This window comes from Periophthalmus magnuspinnatus, chromosome 13 (genome assembly GCF_009829125.3).
Source record: "Periophthalmus magnuspinnatus isolate fPerMag1 chromosome 13, fPerMag1.2.pri, whole genome shotgun sequence".
Lineage (NCBI taxonomy): Eukaryota > Metazoa > Chordata > Actinopteri > Gobiiformes > Gobiidae > Periophthalmus > Periophthalmus magnuspinnatus.
The window spans coordinates 8,342,772-8,366,582 of record NC_047138.1 but is presented as its reverse complement, the minus strand read 5'-3'; the positions used below and the strand labels follow the sequence as shown (position 1 = coordinate 8,366,582).

At 39.8% G+C, this 23,811-nt stretch overlaps 1 protein-coding gene across 2 annotated transcripts; it reads left to right on the top strand.

The window, feature by feature from the left end:
- The first annotated feature begins 2,829 nt into the window (after nucleotides 1-2,829).
- LOC117379737 (rho guanine nucleotide exchange factor 26-like) lies at nucleotides 2,830-23,495 on the top strand. 2 transcript variants are annotated; one of them, XM_033976430.2, is made up of 15 exons: nucleotides 2,830-2,969; nucleotides 3,299-4,671; nucleotides 4,751-4,805; nucleotides 5,317-5,459; nucleotides 7,243-7,299; nucleotides 8,041-8,201; nucleotides 9,352-9,504; nucleotides 10,016-10,145; nucleotides 10,647-10,721; nucleotides 11,003-11,092; nucleotides 11,553-11,707; nucleotides 15,067-15,276; nucleotides 21,612-21,679; nucleotides 22,066-22,167; nucleotides 22,400-23,495. In XM_033976430.2, the coding sequence occupies exons 2-15, from the start codon at nucleotides 3,355-3,357 to the stop codon at nucleotides 22,540-22,542; spliced, it is 2,859 nt and encodes a 952-aa protein (XP_033832321.1). In that variant the 5' UTR covers nucleotides 2,830-2,969; nucleotides 3,299-3,354; the 3' UTR covers nucleotides 22,543-23,495. The 2 variants fall into 2 exon arrangements, with proteins under 2 accessions (XP_033832321.1, XP_055081939.1); XM_055225964.1 differs by having other exon boundaries at nucleotides 2,859-2,969; nucleotides 3,278-4,671.
- Nucleotides 23,496-23,811: the final 316 nt, after the last annotated feature.

Sequence of the window (23,811 nt, the reverse complement as noted above, 5' to 3'; positions counted from 1 at the left end):
TTACTATATCTGCTCTCACTCCTTTATGCCATTTCTGAGTGAAAAGGCAAAGTCAGTGTTAATATGCAAATCACTGCACAATGGGAGGCACACTGTGTAGCAACCACTCAAGGAAAAGGCCAAGTTTGAACAGTCCAATTTGGTTAAAAGTAATTGGTTTTATCTGAAATGGTGTAGTTCTTTTGAGAGCTTATTTTGTCATTGTTTTAGAAACACAAAGAGCTGGCAATGAATAAACAACAAAATACAAGGGGAAATTCCTACAGCCGCCCAACAGAAAAGCCTGGTTTTGGAGAGGCATAATCTGTGTGCATGTTCACTCACACTTTCACTGAATGGAGGGCCCGGCTCAGCACTCATTTGTGGTGTTTGTAGGTGCAGTTGATTGGAGAGGGGGCACTGACAACAAGCTGGATCAGAATGAGTCAGGAGCCCTGGAGGAAATGGTGGGGGCGTTTGACAAACACAAAAACACAAGACGATTGCCCTTTTCAGCTCATTTCAAAATGCTATTACATAAGTATCCCCATTTCCCCTATAACCACAGGAATTTTGGCTACACTGTAGATTTATCTCCCCACGTGCTGCACTTGTTGCGAATATCATAATTAAAACGGCAATGTTGCAATTATTGGCAGAAGAAACATCACAATTTTATGTTGATTAGTGGTATTATGACCAAAAAATGTGAAATCCTTGTCTTTACACTGTCTAATATGTGACATTAAACAACCACCTTTCATTAATTCAGTTACAGCTGGCTAAAACCTTGAAAAAAAATGCATTCTGAGCACGTTCTCTCCTCCACAGATCTGACGTGTAACCTTACATGCTTGAATGCCATACTGTGGAACATTCGAAGCAAAGCAATAACATCTCCATGGAGACTATGCACTAGAAAAGTTGTGCAGAACACCTTTAACTAATACAAAACATCTACATCCAATGCTAATATTACTGAATAGTATGCACCAATTCTATACAAATCTGTCACACAATAAACACCATCGTCCTGCGGCAATGATCCAATGAGGCCCGCAGGGGGAGTCACTCACGGGTCACTGCAGTTTTGGCAGCCAATCAGCACAGACGACTCGTAACCATGGTGATTAGCACAGGTTCAACTATATGTGACAGATGCCGCCTTTGTTGCTCCATATGTATTTGACGACGTACATTTAAAAGACCGGGGGATTATATCATCAATCGAAAGTCATGCCTTCACGGTTCACAGGGCTAGTTTGAGGAGCCCACATTGATGGTCTGATGTGTTTTATGTAGACTGCAATTTGTGATTCCATCTAGTGGAGATTTTCTGTTTTATTCTCTGTAGATGGTGAGATGTGTGGGTGGTGGTGAGACCGAGAGCGAGAGAGGAGGGGGGGACCAGGATTCTGTACAGTTAACATTACTGCTGACTACAATAAGCTCTGAGTCATTGGGGAGATAGACATTTTGCTAAGAAAAGGCCAGTGTTGAGGGCACTTGTACAAATGGCACCTGAGAGCAAATGATTTCAGCATGCCTTATTTTGATGTATTAATTAAAACAGATTTTATATTTGGGGCAACATGCTCAGTGTGGAAATGAAAAGAGGAATACACAAAACTGCATGGATTTAACCAGGCCTTCTGCAACTACTTTAATTTTGATTTAGTACGATTACTTCAACTGTGATTATGGGATGTGCTTTGTCGTTTGTTTTTCTTACTTTTAATTTTATGTGTTATGTAAATGCACTTGAATTGAATTAACACTTACAATATCTTTTATGATATGGTTAATTTCCGCTCCTGTCGCTCTTGACTATATGATGTATATGTGTTATTCTAAAAAGGGGAAAACACAGAAAGACATAGGTCTACATCATGTATATTGCAAGAATTTGACAGTAAATGAACTTCCATGAACTTCTCTCCAATAACTCCAAAACCTGTCACTAGAGGGAGACAGAGATGTTTAGTTTTGCGTTTGCTGAGCGACAGCGACACTCAGCACTATAATTTATGCAATAATTCCAATTTTAATTTAAGTTTCTTTTTGTTTTTAAATCTATATTTCATTTACGTTTATGAAACACATGGGGCACAATATACAGAACTGCTCTACAGCTTGTGTAAGGGGCCAAACATGTTTTGTTTAAATGTGTGTGACTAATTTAATCATAGCCACAATCAATGAGCCTGTTGATTATGTCATTGGAAATCAACTGGCTTTCACAACAACTCAACACATTTTCTGACTCATGAATAAACCACAGTCATTTCACAACTGTTTATTTGCTTTGTGTAACTTTATTAATGTGGGCATCTAATTAGATTTTAAACAACTCAACAGACAGTTATGAGAGAAGAGACCTAAGCTGGTGCTCGATAATTTATAGCCCAATTTATATTTGAAACGTTTTATATATTTTATATGTGCCTCTTGAACACAAGGTGGCGCCATAGAGAAGCTGGTTCAATCAAATGTGAAGCAAAATGTTTTGCGCAGTGGATCTTTCTCATAAACTAAAGAAATATTTAAAGTTTTTCTACTTTTATTGATGGTACATATTAAAGTAGTCACAAATAGTCACAGTTTTACAAACATTTCGAAAATAAGTAACGTAATTGAATTGAATGTTACAGATTGACCATGTGAGCTGCAGGTTACCCCTTACCCTTTTTTCCTCCTGTGATTTGTGCTTCCTCTGTGGACTCCTCTGCAGACACAGGTCGTCTGACAGGTGAATTCCTCGTGTGAATAAGCGCGCTCTGCTGTGTGGCCCGGCTGTCCCTCCTCTTGTCTCCTCCTCCTGTTTAAGTCAAAGAGGTTTCTCCGCTCTTCAGCCAAAGCGCACCAGAGCAGCTCCACTCCGCGCGCACTGGATTTCTGTCCGTCTGGATTTAATAAACTCCAGTCACCTTTATGTCGCCTTTATGGCACCAAACAGTGGCAGCGTCATGTGGAAAACCCACTGAATAGAGGTAGGCTTCAAGTTTACTTATTTTTCTTTCTTCTTGGTGACTTCTAAGTTATAGACTTTAACAAACAAAATATGAAAACTTATGTAAACTCTTTCTATGATTTGTCCTACGTGTTGGATAGACAGTGGTGACAGTTTACTTGTAATTGGGTCATTTTACATCAATGAGCAGTTACAATAGAGTGAATAATAACACAGAGTCTTCCATTGTTTTGAGCACTTGTTTGAGCTCTTGTTGTAGCTGCTGTCATCATGTTCCATCGGGTTAATCAGTAAACATTAACTGATAAGATTTTGTGACTTGAATAGCTTTTTTGTGCTTGGGTGCAGGACTTCCTCTGTACAAGACCATACAGTGAAAAGGACATCTGAACATCTCAACGAACATGGATTATGGCAATGATGTGGACTTGTCTAACAACAACATTACCCCTTTGTGGAGGAGGCGGTCAGATAACTGCAGAAGTCCCCAAATCTCACGAAACGCTAAACCACGACCGGTCAGCTATCACATCAATGGGGTCATGACGACGGATTTCCCTGTGGAGGACAAGTGCTCTTTTACCCTGAGCCAACCTGATGAAAGGATACTGGTGACGCCCACTCCCAACACAGCAGTGCTCAAGCATGTGCTCAACAAACCTACCAAAAAGAACCGTGTTGTTCGTAGCATCAGCATTGGGCACTTTTCCAACGGACGCTTCTCACTTCCGAAATTTAGGTCTGAGGACAATAGATCTGCATCCCTGGACAATAGGATTTGTAATGGGGGATCTGACAAAGGGAAATATAATAATGGTATGACAGTGTGGCCTGAAAAGAAGTGGCTATCCGGACAACTCAGTCTGAACTCACAGAAAGAGGCATTAAGGACATCTGACATTCACTCTTCTCTCTCTCCCCCACAAACTCCAAATGGTAACAGCTATGAAGAACTGTCATCTTCATCATCAAACTGCTCTCCACTTTGTCGGACCCCCACCCCGTCCCACAGCTCCACATCCAGCATCCCATCTCTGTCCTCCCTCAACTCCTCGGACCCCCCAACCCCACGCTCGTCCTCGCCGGATAGGACACAAAGCAAATGCTCTGTCTCTGAATCACGTCATTCCTCATCTTCCTCTACTTCTCCGTCCATCTCTCCTTCGCCACACATTGTCCTCAGCACTAACAGTCCGGCCGCTCGGAAAATGGGCACCCAGCAGATTATTCCCAAAGGTTTGGCGTGTGAAGTGCGGCAGAGCAAAGTGACATCTCCAACCGGGACCCAAGGCCAAGGGTTAGCCGCTTTGTTGGGGTTGGACAACGCCAAGCGGTCGACAAAAGCTCTGAGCATGGTAGAGACAGGAGCGTATTTTTCAACAGGGGTGCAGAAACAGGAAGAGGGGGATGGAGATAGCCCGGGAACTTTGAGGAGAGGCCTGAGGAGTACGTCCTACAGGAAGGCGGTGGTCAGTGGAGTGGATGAAGTGGATAATGTCTTTCTGGAAGCTAAAAGTTTACAACTGTCTCCAGCTGTCGTCAAAGGGCTAAACAGGGAGAAAACATCTTCAAATAGTCCAGCAAGCAGTCCAGCGAGCAATGCCAGCGCAACCCCAACTAGTCCAAAATCTCCTGGTACTCCAAAACTTTTCGCACTTGCAAGTCCCAAAACAACTAAACCATCCAGCCCTAGGACAGCAAAGCCATCAGGAAAGATTAAGGTTTGTTACAGCGCTACAGTGATGCTCATAAAATGTCAGTTGTTGTTATTATAAATGAAGGTCCTTTATGATTTTTTAGTTAAGCCCGGAAAAGAAGAATGTACTGACCAGCCAGCGAACATTTGATAGTGAAGGTGAGAAGTGTATATTTATATTGCATAGAGTTTATGCCGATTGAGGGCCATAGATTCATCGCCAGTACAGTGAATACTTCAAATCTGCATTATTATTACAAGTTAAACTGAACCACTAGACCTTTATTCATGTTTACATCCTCAATGGGACACATTCAATATTTGATATGGGCTTGTTAAATAGATTTTCTGAAATGTACAGTAAAAAGTACTGTTTAAGGTAACATGGGCCAATTCACCTGGAAGCTTGAGGGCCAAGAAAAATTCATCTGAGTGCTGCAATTTGCCCCCGGGCCACAATTTGGGCACGCCTGGCATAGACGGTAGGGATGGAACATGACAAAAATCTGACAAGACCAGATATTTTTTCCACAAATTGTGCGTTTCGTTCCACAATTTTGACCACGCAGTTCTATTATTTAAGGACCAAAATAATATATATTAGCTATGACCATTACCTTGACGATAAATATTTCAATTGTGTACTGTATGTCAAAAATGCACATTTCAGAGGAGGAGTTATACCAGAACTACCAGGAAAAGGCCTTGCATAACGACTCCGATGAGGACGCTGATTCCAGAGAGCCCAAACCTGACAACAACATCGTGGTGCAGTACAAGCCCCTGCGCACGTCCTGGAGCCAGCTCAGTGTGGTCAGACATACCCCCCCCCCCACACACACACACACACATATGTCAATCTTAACCAGTGTCACTATTTGGCTAACCTTAACCTAAGCCTGAGTCCAACCTGAACTTTAAACCATGACATTCATCTAAAAATAAAGGTTTTACGTCATACAGACCCAATTGTCCCAGTAATAAGAGCAGGTCCTAATGATATTAATCCCCACAGTGTGATAAATAACCACCCACACACTTATGGATAGATAGCTGGTCTCACACACTACAGTATACCCACTTGTTCCTTTACACTGGAATGCTACTGACCCATGGAATGCCGCTGTATCCAGTTTAGCTATAGTACACTGCATACTCATCCTCCCTGGAGTTATGCCATTCTCTTGCCCCTCTCGCTATCCATCAGGGAGTTATACGGAGGGAGTCTGAAGTCTTGGAGTGTGTCGGGCACAGAGGCAGGCAGCCTTACAGGAAGTCTTGGAGAGCTCCTGGGAATAGCGCCAACACACAAACTATGATCAGAATGTCGCCTCCAGAAAGACTTTAAGTATTCAGTATGACATCATTTTGTAAGAGGAATTGCAGGCGAAAAGATAGTACATACGTTTAGTCTTGTTTTAGTCTTTGTTCTGTTTTGGATTAGTCTGTTTAGATCCGAAAAGTGCACTAGTCCTGCGTTACATCACAAACCAAACCAGAGGAGCAGGTTCCCATGTGTGTCTTTACTTTACTAACAAATCCTTTGACAGTTTGCCCATCCCCTTCCTTTTCACCTGTCACGCGGTATGGTCGATGACATGCTGCTGTCAGTTTAGCATCCAGCGTGTTTTGTTTGTTCTTCTAAACCACCTTATGATAGTAAAGTCGATAGCATCAGGGAAACACTCAGTAATTACAAGGAAGAATAAAGTTCAAAGGAAATGGCATAGATATAAAGCTGACCTGATTCTGGTCTGGTAAATAAAAGAGATGTTTACAGACTGCAAGAGGTGTTTGGTTTGCTGCATATTTGTAGTGAGTGTTTGCTGAATGCTATACTCCTGATAGATCGGATGTCCAGGGGATTGTTCTCCTTGTTCCAAAAGTATGTGAAGTTAAAATTTACTTTGCTTTGAGTATGTAACATTTAAGAATGCCACAAGAATTGCAAACTGATCAATACTAAAACCAGTATTATTGCTACAAGATACTAATTTAAACAAGTATTGATTTAAAAAAAAAAGAAAAAGGAAAAGAAAACAACAAGTATAAGATCACATAATAATTCTAAAGAAACTATTACGTTGTGTTGAAAATGTCAGTCTATTGTCTAAAAACAGTGCTTATATTATTATTATGAAGCCTAATAATTAGTATCAAGTTGAGTGGGAAGTTTTACTATCGGGATTTTAGTAAGATTTGAGTGCCCCTTGCCAAACACTCCAGCTGCAAACATTAACCCACTGCAAAACAGCAAAAATAACAACAGAGCATTCAAAGTATATTTAATTTCTGTTAGTTGAAAAGTGTACTTTGGCTGCTTAGTGACTTAGTAGAGTGATATTGGCAGAGCTTGGTCCCAAATCCAGAGCCCTAATTATTCAGCAAATTATTTAGTGCTTGTTTTATAGAAGCGTTATAATGGGCCTTGAGTCGTGAGGAATGCAGAGTGCTTTCTTTCATTGTGCGTGGAGACAACTGGCAGTCAGACATGCGCACACCCCTTCACTATAAATGCAAGAACTCCTGACCTCAACAAATCTGCCAAGGTTTTCAAATTTAAACGTGAATTGACTTTGTTTCTGTTTCGATTCAGGTGAAGAAAAGTGGCCTGTCGGAGCGTTTAAGTCAAGAGGAACGCAAAAGACAAGAGGTATATAATATCTTACATTTTGTGGGGTCACATTCAGTCCAAAACGTTTAAAGAAAGCATTAACGTTTTTTTTTTGGTGGCTATTATGTTCACTAGCCCAGTAAAATAACCATTTAAGTAGGTCTGAACAGATTTTAAAGCAAAACATTGTAAAGTCTCAGAGGAGGGTAGACATATAAACCTGCTGTGAGTTCTGTAATTGGCGGTCTAATAGAGTTATTGAGAGATTCATGAGTGCGCTGACGTGTGCAATGTTAAGTAACGGCTGTACAAATCTGTTATTGACATTGTGTTGTTATGGTAACTAAGTCAGCCACAGGTCGGTGTGCTCTTTGTTTAAACGTTAGGAAATCCTTTCTTCCAGAAGGATAGAACACGGCCGTGGTATTGTCATTTAAATGTAACTATGCTGGGAAAAAAAGACTTCTTAAAGATCTTATATAGACAATATGCAGCATTTATACTCCCCACAAATTGGATTATATTAAAATTATTCAAATTAAAATGATCTTTACTTACTTTACTTTCTGGAATCTATGGGAAATACTGATATTGTACAGTACTATTCATAGACAGACAATTTCATATATCGAACCTGAAAGGAAAGACTAAAGAGAGCAATTTTAGGCTGTGTTAAATGGTAACTTCTGTCTTTGCTACTAGCAGTTCAAGGAAATTGAAAACCTGCCAAAATAAAATGTGTTGAACTGTGTCTAACTCCCGCTTTTTGTTTTGTGTCAGGCGATTTTTGAGGTGATCTCCTCGGAGCACTCGTACCTCCACAGTCTGGAGATCTTGATCCGAATGTTCAAGAACTCCACAGAGCTGAGTGAGGCCATGACCAAGACTGAGCACCACCATCTTTTCTCAAATATCACTGACGTCTGCGAGGCCAGTAAAAAGTAAGCACTTGTCATGGGAAACACCACAGTTTGGCTATGGGACAAGGTGTGCAGACAAGAGTCGTTGTAGTTTGTCCCAGGTCTGGACAAATGGATATCATCAAGCATCAAGATTAAGAATATGATCTATGCCAATAATTAACTTCAGATGAATGAAGTTTTGTGTTGTCTCATGAGAGTGATCAAGAGTGAATTTATAATCTAGAGGAAATGGCCATACCACAAAAGTAAATCTGAAATTTGATGTGTTTTTGTGCATGCCGCATTTACAGAACACAAGAAACTTACTTAATTAAGAGATTAATATTTAATAGTCTGTAGCACTGGTTTTACTGCCTGTGGTAATTACCCTGGTGCAGTATTGTATTGTGGACAGTATCAGAAGGGCGTATGAATTACTATGTGTTTGGTTGTTAATTGTTTTGTTTGCATCTGTACTTTTGGCATGTAAAAATAGTATCAGTGTAACTAGGTTAGAAAGTACACACACTTAGTCGTTCGTGTCACTATGTTTTTCATGTAGGTTTAAATCTATTTTTACATTTGCATTTTTAACCGAGCAGCTTTAATGTAGTTGTCTATGAGTAGTTACTGTTTCTTCCTCAACAGCTGAACCTGAACATCCTTGACCTTTTTAATACCATGACCGCCCTTTGGAAAACACAGGTCAAGGGTCAAAAAATGGTATTTTCTCTTATCCTGTACATTGATGTTTTACCCTGGGGAGGTCAGATGGGGTGACTTTAGCTTCTGTCATAATGCATTTTTCTTTTTTCTTGTGGGTCATGATAAGTAGCTTCCATAAAAGATCTCAAAGCAGTCAAAGTTCATTGTTCAGGGTGTGTTTGACAATTTTCTGTTTGTCATTTGGAGCACAGACTACATTTATTGAAGCAAGCCATTTGGTGTGCTGTTAAAGCTTCCATCATGGGGCGTACAGGAAGAGGAAAAGACAGTGTGTTGTGGCTGTCTATTTTTAAACTACGTGGACTTCTTCCTTTGGGATGTTGAAATGTGTTAGCGAAGCTTCCTGACTTTGTGTCTGTCCCTATATTGTATGTGTCCCTGGTGACAGTGACACAACCTTCAGTTGTTTTGACTCATTTTATTGCTGTAATATTCACACTCATGATCATTTATGATTTGTTAGATTTTTCAGTGAGCTGGAGGAGAGACATCAGCAGAGTATAGTCATCCATGACATCAGTGATATTGTCTGTAAACACGCTCAATCCAACTTCGACCCTTACATCACCTACTGCTCCAATGAGGTGTATCAGCAGAGGACTCTACAAAGGCTCGTGTGAGTAACTTTAAGCCAGGCTAACGTTCAATCCATTCAAAGGATCATCTTCTATATCTATGTTGTACAAAAGAGGACATTTTGTTTATTGGCAAGTCTCAGTGCAGTGAAAACAAAGGATTAGCAACTGGAAAGTCTCATTCACTTCCAAATGATCACAGCTTGGACAATTATTCTCATTATATAGTGTGATGGAAAAAAATAACAAGATTCTATTCTAAGTGTTCTAGTTGTACTGACATGCTCAAAAATGTATGTTGTGTGAATTCAGCCTTGCTGATATGTTCTTACTCAGCCAAACTAAAGTACATTAAATCATTTGGCATACTGGCTATAAAAGATTTTTAGCAATTTTAATTGTTGTAAAAAAAATGCTTTATGCTTTTTATTACTATGTGCACTTGTTTACAAAGTACCAAAGTACAAAACAAAATGATGAAAAGTAAATCAATGATAATGTGTGGCCTACGTAAAGATTTGTAAGTAATCAGATCCACTTCTACTACTACAGGTCAAAGAATCCAGCTTTTAAGGAGGTGCTGACCAGGATCGAGAGCCACCCGGACTGCAGGAACCTCCCTATGATCTCTTTCCTGATTCTTCCCATGCAGAGGATCACACGACTGCCCCTCCTCATGGATGTCAGTGCATTCACCTCATACCACTGGCTCTTATGCAACTGTGTGTTTGAACAACCTCAGCTCTGCTGGACCACACTGTTCTGCCTTTTAACTCCCTAACCTTTTGGACACATGTGTGACCCAACACCATTGCATACTACTGTTCCAAACATATTTCACAAATCTCTTTGGCTCTGTGCTTCCTTTGGCACGACTAGACTCCGTTCATACTGTGTTCCCTCGCCTCCTCCTCCCATGTCCCCTCTTCACTGTCCCAGCCTTCCCCCTCCGTCACTATCTCTCTCTGGAGACTATGAGGCTTATGTGTGGACACTCACAAACTCTAGGACCATGAGAATGTTTAGTTTCACTTCGATTGTTCCCACAGCACAAATGTTTATGTCACCCTTTATAGTGGGGTGAGGAAGGGCTAAAATATATTGTAGCAAATGTGCAAATAATTAAATATAATACTTTTATTTTGTACTGACCATGTTTTCCTTGTTTTATTTTGTTTTGCAGACTATTTGCCACAAAACACTTAAAGATTCTGCAGAGTACGAGAAATGTAAAAAAGCTTTGCAAGCTGTTAGCAAGGTCAGTAACTATGCTCCCAAAGGTTAAGGTTTTACAAGGAATAGTTGCAGTATTTTATTATTGTTTGAAAATTAAAAAAGGTGCATTTTAAAAAAGAAAGTTTCAAGATGCAAAATATAAAAAGAAAAAAAAAAGTGTCATATTTTAAATGTAAACTGAGCACCAATTTTTAATACAGTGTTAGAGTGGTAAAATAGTCAAAAAATATAATATAGTTTTGTTAGTCATCATAAGAGTCATCATTTTGATCATCAACATCCTGGTCTTTGGGTATGTTTCAGGTGGTGAGGAAGTGTAACGAAGGAGCTCGCACCATGGAGAGGACCGAGATGATGTACACCATTAACTCTCAACTGGAGTTCAAAATAAAGGTATGCCTCTGGATAATTACAGACTGAATGGCCCTATTAACCTTATTGAACACAGTTGTGCTATGTGCTGACAAGTGGAAGTGGCACACATGCAGCGCCGTCACTGGGCTGATGTCTGAACCATAACTCTTGGCTCCTCCAGTGTGGGAACAAGATACTGGAACGATTGCAATCCACAGATGTCTCGTAATACTTGTTGCATCCCCAGCTGTTGCAAAATGGATTGTTGTTGCATTTTGGCAGTTTGATTATGCTGGAAACTGTATGGTTATCAAAAATAAATCAGAGAATGCATAGAACATCCATAGGGAGATCATCATCATCATAAAATCATAAAATACGCCTGCCTGTTTTTCAAATTTTGATTTATCTGATCACAAAATCATTCTCTATTTTGATTTCAGTGTTGTTCTAAAATTCTTTTCTTCAGTCTTAATAACAATGGTCTGTTTTTCTCCAGCCCTTTCCCCTGGTCTCGTCCTCAAGATGGATGGTGAAAAGAGGAGAACTGACTGCATTTGTGGAGGACAGCGGTATCTTTCTGAAACGGACTTCACGACAGCAGGTCTACTTCTTCCTGTTTAATGATGTCCTAATCGTCACCAAGAAGAAGAGGTGAGGCCTGGATTATGATGCTCCTGTTGTTCTGTTGTACATATCTTACCTGTTGGGACGTGCAGGTAGCCTGAAACCTGGTCTAGATGAGATGGGAGCCTGTGAAACGTTTATAAGGCCCCCGAGACCCTAAGATCAGTGTGAGTTCTTTCCATGCAAGCTTCATGTCTTAACCTGTTGAGGAAAATAGTTATCATGGGCTGAAAAAAGGGCTTAACTAAAAAGAAAAAAAGAAAACAGAAAGAAAACAGTGGTTATATGAATTTGTATTATAATGAAATCATTTTGTAATTGTCAAAAAGGTCTTTAGAACTATAAAAAGACATTGCGGTAATGGGTGACAGGTGCGTAGTTTTCTATACCAACCAGGCATAGTCTCGCGCCACTGAAACATAAGGTGATTTTTACAGTTTTTGAACAGTGGTACATGTTTGGTGGGATATATTGCAAGCACTAACAGCTAATATCATGCAGAAAAAAAGGCAACATTTGTGCGGTTTTGAAATAAATTAGTGTGTGCATCTGGATCGGTAAACCTTTGGTACATTAACATTAACTGGCATGATCCAATCCAGTGTTAAAATGATGCTAAACTGAAAAAACAACTTAAAACAAAAACAAAAAACAACCATGTGTGTATCTGTAATATTTCCTATAAGTCACGTGGTTCCCATCTAACCATGTCCAGAGTCTCACTCACCCTGACCTCTGCCTGGGATTGATTTTTGTCCTTTTTGCCTTTACACTCAAAATTCCACAGAAACATTAAAAACATTCCATGCTTTTTTCTCGGAATTTGATCTGGACCAGCCTGGATTTTAGTCGTATGTGTGTGTGCCGTTTGAAACAAAACAAAAATCTGGCAAAAAAAAGGGAGTTCTCTGGAGTTATTTGTTATGTGCTGTTCAATTGGAAAAGCTGTTATAATATTAGTTTGTACAGCTCATGTCATGACAGTGGCACGCTACTCCAAAATGCTCCAGTTCCGCGGGGGCGAAGGTCGGTCACAAGCTCATTGTAGACATCACTCTGCAATATCTCTCTCCTCTGCGCGGTGGTTTGGATGGTTTATGTGCCTGCTGGCCCATGAAACTATTGTATGCAGCAAGGGCGTTGAAATATTTGTGCTTTCTGGTTGATTTACTGAATGATGAATAAAAATGATAAACTTCTGTGTTACATAAATAAGTGGACCTTGAGATTAAATCTTGTGCCCAGTTTCAGGCCCAGTATCAGTCTGTGGATGTAGTTAATGATTAGTTTATTGTTAAATGAGTTACATATTACATTATCTTGATAAGGACGGGAGGAGTTCATTAAAATGTTTCGCGTGTCAATGAGAAGATTTGAGTTTCTGTTTATTTGCGTTTATAGTTTTGGTTTGTGCGTTTTGTCACGGTGCAGACAGAAGTGCTGAGCTGCTGGTTCGCCGTTACAGGAACACTTACATAACACAGAGTCCACTGCAGCTGGCTCCTCTCTCACACTCACACATCCCTCCACATCCCGCCTTCTCCTCTGGGATCCTGGTCACCATCGAAATATCAAATTCTTTCTGGATAACCAAGTTTTGTTTTGTTTTATGGTATGGAAGAAGAAGTAAAACTCGTACAAGCTGAGGAATATGTGAAAAAATATCCCTCGTATTAATCCATCATGATTTGTAATTTGATTTAATACTCTCTTACTAATAGTTAATACGAATAATAATAATAATAATAATAGTTTTCAATTTTCATCTCAACTTCTCTCAACTTGTATGGAATGTTGTGGAACAGGTTGAACCAATCGACAGTAACTGCGGCAACAATGACGACATATCTTAAACTCGTGCTTTTCATTCCTGGAAGATGGTTAGACACTTAGAGACAAGTTTCTGCTTAAGTGTTCTTGAAGTTTTTACCAAGAATAGCATTTTTGTTATTATTACAATTATAAAACATTTAAGGTGTGGGTGTTGCTCTAATAGTATTCTATGTACTTTCTTGTTAACATAATATATATTTTTGTTATTTTTGCTGGGTAAGGGCAATGTGCAGTCAGTGTTTCAGAGTATTTCTTCCTTTCCTGCGTGACATAGTACCCAGGTTACCATAAATCGCCCCGCAAGCACCCATCCCTGCCGCTTCCTCTCATAGTGTCATGTAAATGGTATTGGAGGCATTTTACCTGCAGGGCTGACAGAGCAAAGCTTATATATTTCATGCTGCCTGTGTTCTACGTTCATTCACCTAAACTCTTATTTCCATCTTTAAATTGGGCAACTCCCTTTAAATTGTTTTTGAATGCCTTTGTCGTTTCAGTTTCCTAATTTGCTATGGTTAAATCCTAATGTGACTGCAGCTACCCCAGTAAAAACAAGTAACTAAGACATTTACAACAGCTTTTTTTTGTCTATACTTTGAAAACTTGCCCCTTTCAACAATGCCTTTATTGAATGTCTTGTACCTCTTTTCTTTAACGTTTCACTCGACGGATTTGAGGACAATCAGGGCTCATCGCTAACATTTGAACCTTGTTGAAAAGCTGCCAACCGTAACCGGGGGATGTCTGTTCAGTCATGACCCCTCAGACAAATCTACCACTCACAACTGTTTGTTTAACTCCTTCCCTTGTGGGCCTGTATTTGTGTGTGGAGCTCGGACTTCTAATGCACTGAACGCAGTCTGTCCAGTAGCCCTGCGCTGTCTGCCGATATATCTCTAACTTGATAAAACCCATGTGGGCTGAGGCTGAGCTCCTGTTCTTTTGAATGCTATAAAAACACACACGTTTTTCCCTGCTTCAGTGGTCCCACGTTTCACAATCAGCTCCAGATGTTTTTCATGAACTGTGTGTAAGTCAGGCAACTCAGAGAGAATGCAGTATTTTTATATTGAAAGCTCGCTGATATCAGTTTGTATTATAGCAACATAAAAAAATAAAAAAAACACAGCAGGAAGTGACCAATGAGCAGAGGCCATATTTTGCATTTTGGTCAAAGGTACAGAGAATATTTCATAGTGTGCATGTTTGCCAGCAGTTGGATTAAATTGATATGTTAATCTGACAGCTGATACTAATACTAGCATCAAAACTAGATACTCATTCAAACAAGTATTAATATTTAAAAAAAACAAAAAAAACAAAAAGAAATGACATAAGACATAACTGGACCTCCCTGTATAGCTTTCAGATCTGGTTTAAGAACATATAATTATAACCCGCCTTACATTTTTGAAGTCTTCCAATTGTAGACACATTACATAATACTCTGTTTTTCATATTTTGTAAACCATCAGCGCCAACAATGCTCATAAACATCTTTTCTGTGGTTTATTGCATCTGCCCACAGCCTAATCTATCTGTTTGTCTTCCAGCGAGGAGAGTTACACTGTGATTGACTACGCTTTGAGAGACGAGATCTGGGTGGGTTCCTGTCAGCCGGAGGACGTGAGCTTGTCTCCAGTCCGAAGCGCACCCAGCATGCTCAGCTCCAAACAGGGCAGCACCAACCACCTGTTCAGACTCACCTTCAGAAGCAACCACTCAGGGGAGAAGGTCCTCATGATCCTTGGGACAGATTCACTGTAAGTTTGCAATGATATACATAATATACACTGCATTCCTATTTAGGTTAGGGTTTACTTGGGGTGTTTTCTTTGCCTTGACCTGATTTTCATTCACTCACTGCCCATTCTCCTTGTTTGCAGTGTTCTTAAAGAAAAACAATACGTCTAACGCTCTTTTGTGGTACAGTGCAGTTCACAGGAATATTTAGTTACTCCATGGCTCTCGCAAGTTGTTATTTACACCAACTCCTCACATGTCATTGAAAGTGTTAATTATCCAAACAGTTTAGTTGTTCATTTGATTTTAAAATCTTCTCCTGTCAGCTGTGGTAATTGTTTTTCTATTGTGCATCTTCTTTTGCTGTTAGAAAGACTGGTTCCTTTGCGTCAACTCACTGAACCTTTGAATATTGACCATTGCAAAGTACTTACTCATTCAGCTGTTCCCTTTCTTTTTCATCTGTCTGAAAAGATACATTGTAGATAGAGCATTGCTTTTCCGAGTTCAAATCTCACAAAGTAGCTCTCTGAAGTGCTCAGAATTGGCCCATGCTGCTTAGAGAGTGTGGATTTTGTAACCCCCACTTAGACATTTGTTTTCTCAATATATTTGTCAAGAGCAAACATTTCAGACCATATGCACAGACTGTTTGTCATTCTGGGGTTTTGGAGAGCTAGCTTTTCTTCATTTTTGTACATAGATATTCATGTAAAATGACACAGAAAACACATTGTAAAAACCTGTGAAGGAATGTATCTAGACCTACATTCACTTCAAAACAAGATATAGTTTTTTGTGTTTTTTTTCTTCAGCATTGCAGTGGCATCACAGTAACTCTCTTGAAGTGAGCACTGAGCATATCCTGCCTAAGGCCCATAGTTTTGGCACTAAGCTACTGCCAAAAGAAAAATGCAAAATGTCACGGCCCTCTACTCAAATGTCTACTCACCTGCTGAGGCCCTGAGGTCAACTGCAACTTACCATTAATGCTCTACAGGAATACTTTTATCATTTAAAGCTTGTTTTAAATGCAACAAAGACAAAAATGAAGTTATTCTCTAATACCAAAAACCTTAGAAATTTGCCAGATTTCACTACTTTACAAGGTTTCACAACTGAGCGGGTTACAAATGACTAATTCCTGGGTTTTTGAATAGATGAATGCCTTCACCCCACATATTCAGCAACTGGTGAAAAAAATGAAAATGAAATTGGGTTTGTATTTTAGTTTCAAAACCTAAAAGCCTTCACACATCACTGTGTGTTTTGTAAGAGGCTTGGTTGGGCCTCTTTATATCTTTATTTATAAGGCCATGTTAGGACTGTTCCCTCAGTATCTGACGGACTACTGTGAACCCAAGAGAATTGGTGACCATAACCTGAGGTCTCAGAGCTTCCTCATGCTGTCTGTGCCTAGCGTCAGAGTGGATTTGGGTAAAAAGGTCTTCAGTTTTGCTGCGCCATAATCATGGAATGAACGTCAGACTGAACGTCAAACTGAAAGTCAAACTGAAAGATCTGGACTCGCTAAGGGACTTTTCAATGTCTCGGAGGAACAGTTGTCTGGTTGTAGTTGTTTTATATGACGTGCTCATTTTTTATAATGTCTTTTACTGGATGATGTGTAATCATGTACAGTTGATTGTCCTAAGGGAAGAGATTTTTAATGTCAGTGAGTTTCTCCTGGTTAAATAAAGGTTAAATAAAAAGAAAAAAAACATAAACTTCCATTTGCACAATCCTTCACACTTGCTCTTGACTTGATCCTTTAGTTGTAGCTACGAGTTTCCCCCTGTCCACTGTGCTGTGACTCTTTTATTCTGTAGGGCTATTCCCATATTGGCCCAACACGCTTTTGACTGCGTCTGTATTGAAAGCCCCATGTCTCCTCCTTTGATAGCGTGGCTGTGGGCCCCATTGGCATCCATGTAATAGAGAGGGTACTGTAGCATTAAGTGAGCCGCGGAGAGGGGTTTTGGCTACTGTCCATTGTTATAGTGGTTGCTAAGCATTGTTCTAGTGGTATCCTAGCAGCAGTGGCCCATTGAAAAGTAGGCAGTTTCCCACGACACTCCCTCCCCCATGTTAGCAGCGCCTGTTAACTCTATGCCCCTCCTGATTCACTGTCCTCTGTCTCAGTTTTTGACAGTGGCTTGTGTCTTTGGCAGCACTTTGTTTTTGATCATCCCAGAACGACTTCCTCTTTTTCCAGTTCAGCTCATCCTACTCAGAGACTTAATCAAACATGGCACACAGGGGAGGAGTGTGCTCTACCCAGGCCATTCAAACTATGTATAAAATGCTTTGAGGCTACCCAAAATGTCAAACGCACTAAAGCAGGGAGGTACTACTGTTCCACCCATGATATGTATTGTAACCTGAAACATGTGTCATGAGAAAGGCATGGACTAATTATTTCTGTTCAGCTTTCTCTAGTGGGGTCACCATGAATGATTATCTGCCAGATGCCCTTCCTAATGCAGCCCTAATCATACAGGACTGACAGAATTCACTTTTTATGACTCTTGTTGCTGAAAAAAACATAAAAAAACATTTAGATTCCATTTAAAATCTATGTAAAAACAATTATTTACTTTTTGATTCACCATCCTTACTCCTCCAAAAGACAAACAACACAACTTCTGTTCATATTCACTTTTTTCAATAGGCTAAACTCCTCAATGCAGCCACGCATAATGTTGGCCTCTTACAGGGATAGAGGACCACACTGGAACAGTTCACAGAAATAATCCAGTCATGAAAAAGTCCTGCAGCGTTGGGCTCTACTCTACATGCCATGGGCACTATGCATTATATTCTCTTCACATGAGCAAAAAGCTGCGCTGTGGGAAATTCCATACATACTGATTGCGGGTGGGTCTGTATTTTAGTCACACTTCAAAGTATATTTTTCATTCTTACCGTGTGGTCTTCATGATCAGAATAAATTTTTATCCATCTTTTCAGTTTAGACTGCACTGTGTTTCTCAAAGCTGTACAGTTCAATATTTGCCCTTTAAGTACTGACTTTACAAACCTTCAATGAGAATTTGTTCAAAACCAGGTGGTAAAAAAGACAGCACCAATCTAAGAGTAAACCAACTCTACGCCAGGTTAGGGATAGATGATATTGACACAAATTTATATCTCAATTGTTTAGGAGTACCCTGATATTCAGACAATATTATGCTGTCACAGTAGAAATGAGTTAAACATGTTTGAAGGTTCACCCAAATGTGAAGTAAAAATGTGAAGTAAAATTACCCACAAAAGCATAGAAATATGACTTTATACCCTTTATTTGGAACATAATTTTTTTGTTATGTTTTGTAGCATTCTTATATGTAAGTAATTCAATAACTCAAACTCAATAAAAAATGTGGATATTTTGAAACCAGCTTTTGGACCAGCTGTCCATCTTCACAGATATAACTGTCTGTTGGCCTATAGATGCCAAAGTGACCATATACAGCCTCTCAGCCCGTGCACTCACCTGCAGAGATGTGCTGGAGGAAGCAGGGCTATCAATCAGTCAATGGATACGACCACATGAGTGCACATGCCCAATCAGAACACACATCACCTTCAACAACTAGACACAACTATAATGGACATGTTTTAACTTTATTCTCATTGGGTTAAGTTAAGCATAAGTTACTGCACATATTATAACACCAGTACCTCACTCACTGCTGCTGTCTGAATTGGTCAGTTTTAACGCTAAGACCAGCATCTTGCAGACAGAAGGGCATTTTTGAACATGTAACCCCAAAATAACACCAAATCTATACTCACATTTATGTTATGTTTGAGAGAATTTTAGATCTAAAAATACTAAATTGTGATTTAATTGATGTATTAAAATCATTAGTTTTACACTTTTTGCTGAAATGTCAGACGGCACAGCACTAGTTAAAAGTGATTTGTAGTTGATGATGACATAGTTGAAGAATCCGGACGGGCAGCTGGAGCAGAGATTACACAAAGACGTGTGTGTTGCCTCTCAGACACTGTCTCTGCCTTTGACTCTCCTCCATTGTAACTCCGTGTCCTCTTCCTTTCCTCATCCTTTGTTTAGTATGAGCATGTCGGACCATCTCTGAATAGGCCTTCTCTATTAGTGGAACAGAGCTGCCACAGAAGTCTGCTGCAAAACAAAGTCTGCACTAGTTACATAACAGTGAAAATGTACTTGCTCTGGCTTCATATGACTGTCTGGATTTGGTTAAGTGATTATTTTAGTCTTTTCACTGTCTATACTTGCACTAAAATTTGAATGTGTCTTATTGATGCAAAACGTCTGATTGTTAAAGCACTAGGGATATTGTCTGAAAGTCTAACGTGCATAAGAAAAACATGGGAGTGGTTTTGGGTTGAGTAAACAAAGTGATAGAGGAGAGCAGGAAGGCTGGAGTAGTGAGAGATGAGACTGAAAAACAGTGGTCTGGTGGTGATTTGGGGTTGGCAGAGGAAGCCTGGTCAGAAATACATTGTCAACACGCTTTATCTTTCCTGGTGGAAGAGGTTTCGCAGCACAGTGAGGCCCCTCTACTACTCAGACGTGAAATAAGAAACCAGAACAGGGATTTATGATGCTTGACATTCTTGCTCTTTTGAAGAAATGCTCCAATACCAAAGGAGATTTAACATAATAAAGGACATGTGATGAAGAAGTGGACGAACACCTGCTGCCTATTCTAATAAGCACTGTTCAAAACGGGATGGGATACTGCGTAAAATACAAATAAATGATGCTCGGAGAGACTGCAGTCACACCTCCATCTCTCTGCCCTTGAGCAGTTATACAGAAGTCTACCACATGTATGTAAGACCAAATGATTGCACTTTCAAAATGAATGTTCCCACTTTCCAACCACTACAACATAGTGGCATGTGCAATAGATCCACACTTGGGATGAGCCCTGTTTCACTTGATTGAACTCTGTGTGGTATGTGGCTGACATTCCACTGATAACCATTAAGTGTCTTCTTTGGGTGTGCTCTTTTACATCTATGAGCCCCAGCTCTGACAGAGCTGTTTCAGCTGTTTGACAGTCACAAGGAGGATTGTAGTACTGTACATACATGTGCTGCTGCCTGAGAGAGGCTGTCTGTATGGACAGACACATATGACTGCAGCTGTCCACAGCTTCAGCACAGCTGTTGTTCCCATGGATCAGTGCATATGTTAGATACACATTAACCACACATAACACATCTCTGCTCTCACATGGATTGTTTTGAAGTCATTCTGTCAGTGTATGGAAAAAGAACACAGATGTGTATATACCATGATTCAGTGAATGTGGCTGCAATGACTAACACGTTTGAGCGCTCTAGTATCTTCAATTAAATCAGCCAAAATCAAAATAACTTTATTTAACGGTTAAGAACGTCAATTACAGACAGAGCTCGTCTTGTAGCTATTTTTGATGTATATTTATATTTTATAAATATAAGTTCTTATGCAGGCTTATGTTTTATAAAAACAAAAAGAATATATTTTTGGTTTGGTTTGGTTTATTATTGGTTTGTCATTTCTTGAAATTCCCTCTTAATAGCACTGACACAGTATTTTACACCTTATTAAACGTGAATAGCTCTTGCACAATAAGAACTCAATAAAACAGAATGACTCACAGCACAGATCTCTACTCTAGGGGGATTCACACTAACGACACAGGGCTACCAAAACTTTGAGTCACTGTGATGCTGCCTATAGCCCAAATCCTTGTGCATTTTCATTCATTTCATTTCCTGTGGCCGTGGACCTCTGTGGGGAGGACAGAGCAGGTGAAACAGGAGCTGAGGTTTCCTGGAATCTGACCTGTGTGACTCCACCCCCTTCTTTCTCATGAAACACAGACAGCAGACGAGGAACAGGCAGCTCTGTCCTCTCTGGAGAATTAGTCTTTGTGCTGAAAATGCACCTGTGTTCTCTGACAGGGGCAGACAGAGGGAGTGGAGGCCAAATTATACATTCTGTCCAGAAAGCTTCTTAGATTTCTAAAGCCTGAATATTCCCTTTGAAAGTCCATTATCTAGGCTCTATTAAAATGCTGTGAGTTATTTTGTTTGACTTGCTGTTAAGGGTTATACATTGCTTTAGGCAGGGTCGAAAATTGAGACTTTATTTCAGGACATGCATAGACATAAAACCATTTACTAGTGCAACTTGGGCCAAACTAGGTCCACCAATTCATGTAGCACATTCTTATTTGCAAAGGGCGCCTTCCTATCATCTTGTGTATTTTAAAGGTTCAATATGACCTGCTGAAACTCTCTGTGTCAACAAGAACATTGGCACAAAATACAGCTTAATGAGGCTTAGCTAACGTCTGTGTGTGTTTAGGAATGAACGTGCTCGCTGGATCAGTGCCTTGGGACAGAGCGTCAACAACAAGAAAAGCCTTGATAGAAGTAAGTTGCAGTACTTACCACTATAATGGCATCTTTTCTGAGCTGAGAGCGTCCTCTAGTGGCAGCTGCCATAAGGTGAAACAATTGACAAACTAGGTGAATAGAAAGAGAAAGAAAAAAAAAAAAAACACATTTTGAAATATCAATGGATTTTTTCAGTTAATTGATATTTATGAAACTGGCAAGTTGTTTAAGTAAAAGAAATAAAACAGCTTTCTTTGTAGTTTGGAATTTTTTTTTCTTTTCAGGTGAAAACATGTTAGGAGAGTAAACTCGTCCAAAACAAAAACATGGATATATGAGTTTTTCCTGCTGCAGTGTCTCCTCATAAAATGGTATGTTAATCCCACCCAACACCATTATTTTCTTTATTATGTGTTTTGCAGATGCTATGCAAGTGGAGGCAATCCGGACTTACACAGCTAAGCAGCCTGACGAGCTGTCTCTGCAGGTTGCAGATGTGGTTCTGATCTCACAGACAGTAGATGGTAAGTCCACATCTCTCCATAACATTGAAATAATATTCTCCATTTCTCACACATTCTCATTATAGATGTTTATGCCCCTCATTTCTCTTTTATGCATCTAACTAAAGCTACAAACCATGTACCCATTTCCATTTCATTGATCATGGCAACATGTTTCATGTTAAAGAACAGATGACTCTTTGCATCAAAAGCTGAAACTGTGATGTTAACATGTTATATTTCTTTCATTTAGGCTGGTATGAAGGGGAGCGCCTGCGGGATGGGGAGAGGGGATGGTTCCTTTTGGAATGCACCCAGCCAATCACGTGCCAGGCTACCATCGAGCGCAACATGCAGAGGATGGACCGCTTACAGGGGCTGGAGACCAATGTGTGAAAGGCAGAGGATGGAAAACATACAACTTCAGTCCTTTAAGTAATCTACCTAGACAACAGTCACAGAACCAAGTTAACCAGGCCAGAGGTCCAAGACTGAACCTTAAGGAGTGCTGTTTCAGAAGAAAAATAAAGTGAATTTTCTCTAAACAGGCATAAATCAAAGGCTGAACAAGTAGGCAGAGGTTTCCCTTAATTAAGGGTAGCTGTTTGTGTGGGTGGCAGGAGCTGACAGCAGGCGTTTGCCAAATTCATTATTTATCTGCAAGTTAAATAACTTCTCACCCACCAACAAAGTCACAGCTTCCACACCTTTTAACAAGTGGCAGTCTAAGATTTGTCAGATTTTTATGTTTCAAGAATTAGCTGAATGATGGTGGTAATGAGGACCCAGTTTCATAAAAACTATTTTGCGTTTTATTCTATAAATCTTGCAAGACAGATCAATAGAGGTTGGATTGGCAGCTCCTCTATAATGTATGGGCAAGTAGAGAAACTTTGCTGGCACTAGTAGAGAAAGAAACAATAACAACACACAAGGTGTTAAGGAAGACACAGAAAAGCCTGTCTAATATCTGGACTTTAATATGGAGTGGAGTGTTTTATTTGTGATGTTTCTGGGGAGAGATGAAATGGCTTTGTGCTGGTGCTGACAGAGCACAGCCCTGTTTTTGAAGTTACTGTCTCATTTTTTTAGTGGCTAAAGGGAAATGAATGGTTTGGTCAGAGTTTTGTGATAGCACCATCGATCAAACCCATTACTCCAGGGACATCCCTTTGAGGAATCTGAGGTCGGACATCTTACTCCAGAGACTGTTTCACTCAGGGAAATATACTTGGCATGAATTAACCCATGTGTACATGTTGTATAAATAATAACTTGTTGCATGTAAATATGTATAGGAATCCGTATTGCAACATGTATGTATTTTTAAAATACAAATTTATATGCAAGATGTGTAGTCACCTCCATATATTTTAATAATCAGCTGCTATAATAAAAAAAACATAATTTCCTGTGGTCTCTGGTGGTTTTCAGTGGTAGATCTAAGATGCCTCTTTTCTACAACCCCAAAGCACATGTAAGGAGTACGGACATAATACACCCAGTTTGGAGGCAGTTTGAATAGAAGGTTGAAGGCTCCTGAGTATGCATCAATCATTAATAAACATGTGACCATTGGCAAGCAACGTGAATTACAGATTTTCACACTAGTGGGTGGAATACACATGCATGATAAGTGTACATTTTCTCTTTGGAGAATTAGAA

What these genes read in the sequence shown, in the direction of transcription:
- LOC117379737 (XM_033976430.2), top strand. Translation starts at nt 3,355, where the DNA reads ATGGATTATGGCAATGATGTGGACTTGTCTAACAACAACATTACCCCT. An exon ending in CCTGGAGCCAGCTCAGTGTG is followed by an intron (nt 5,460 to 7,242) that starts GTCAGACATACC and finishes GTTTCGATTCAG; the next exon opens with GTGAAGAAAAGTGGCCTGTC. An exon ending in AGGACTCTACAAAGGCTCGT is followed by an intron (nt 9,505 to 10,015) that starts GTGAGTAACTTT and finishes CTACTACTACAG; the next exon opens with GTCAAAGAATCCAGCTTTTA.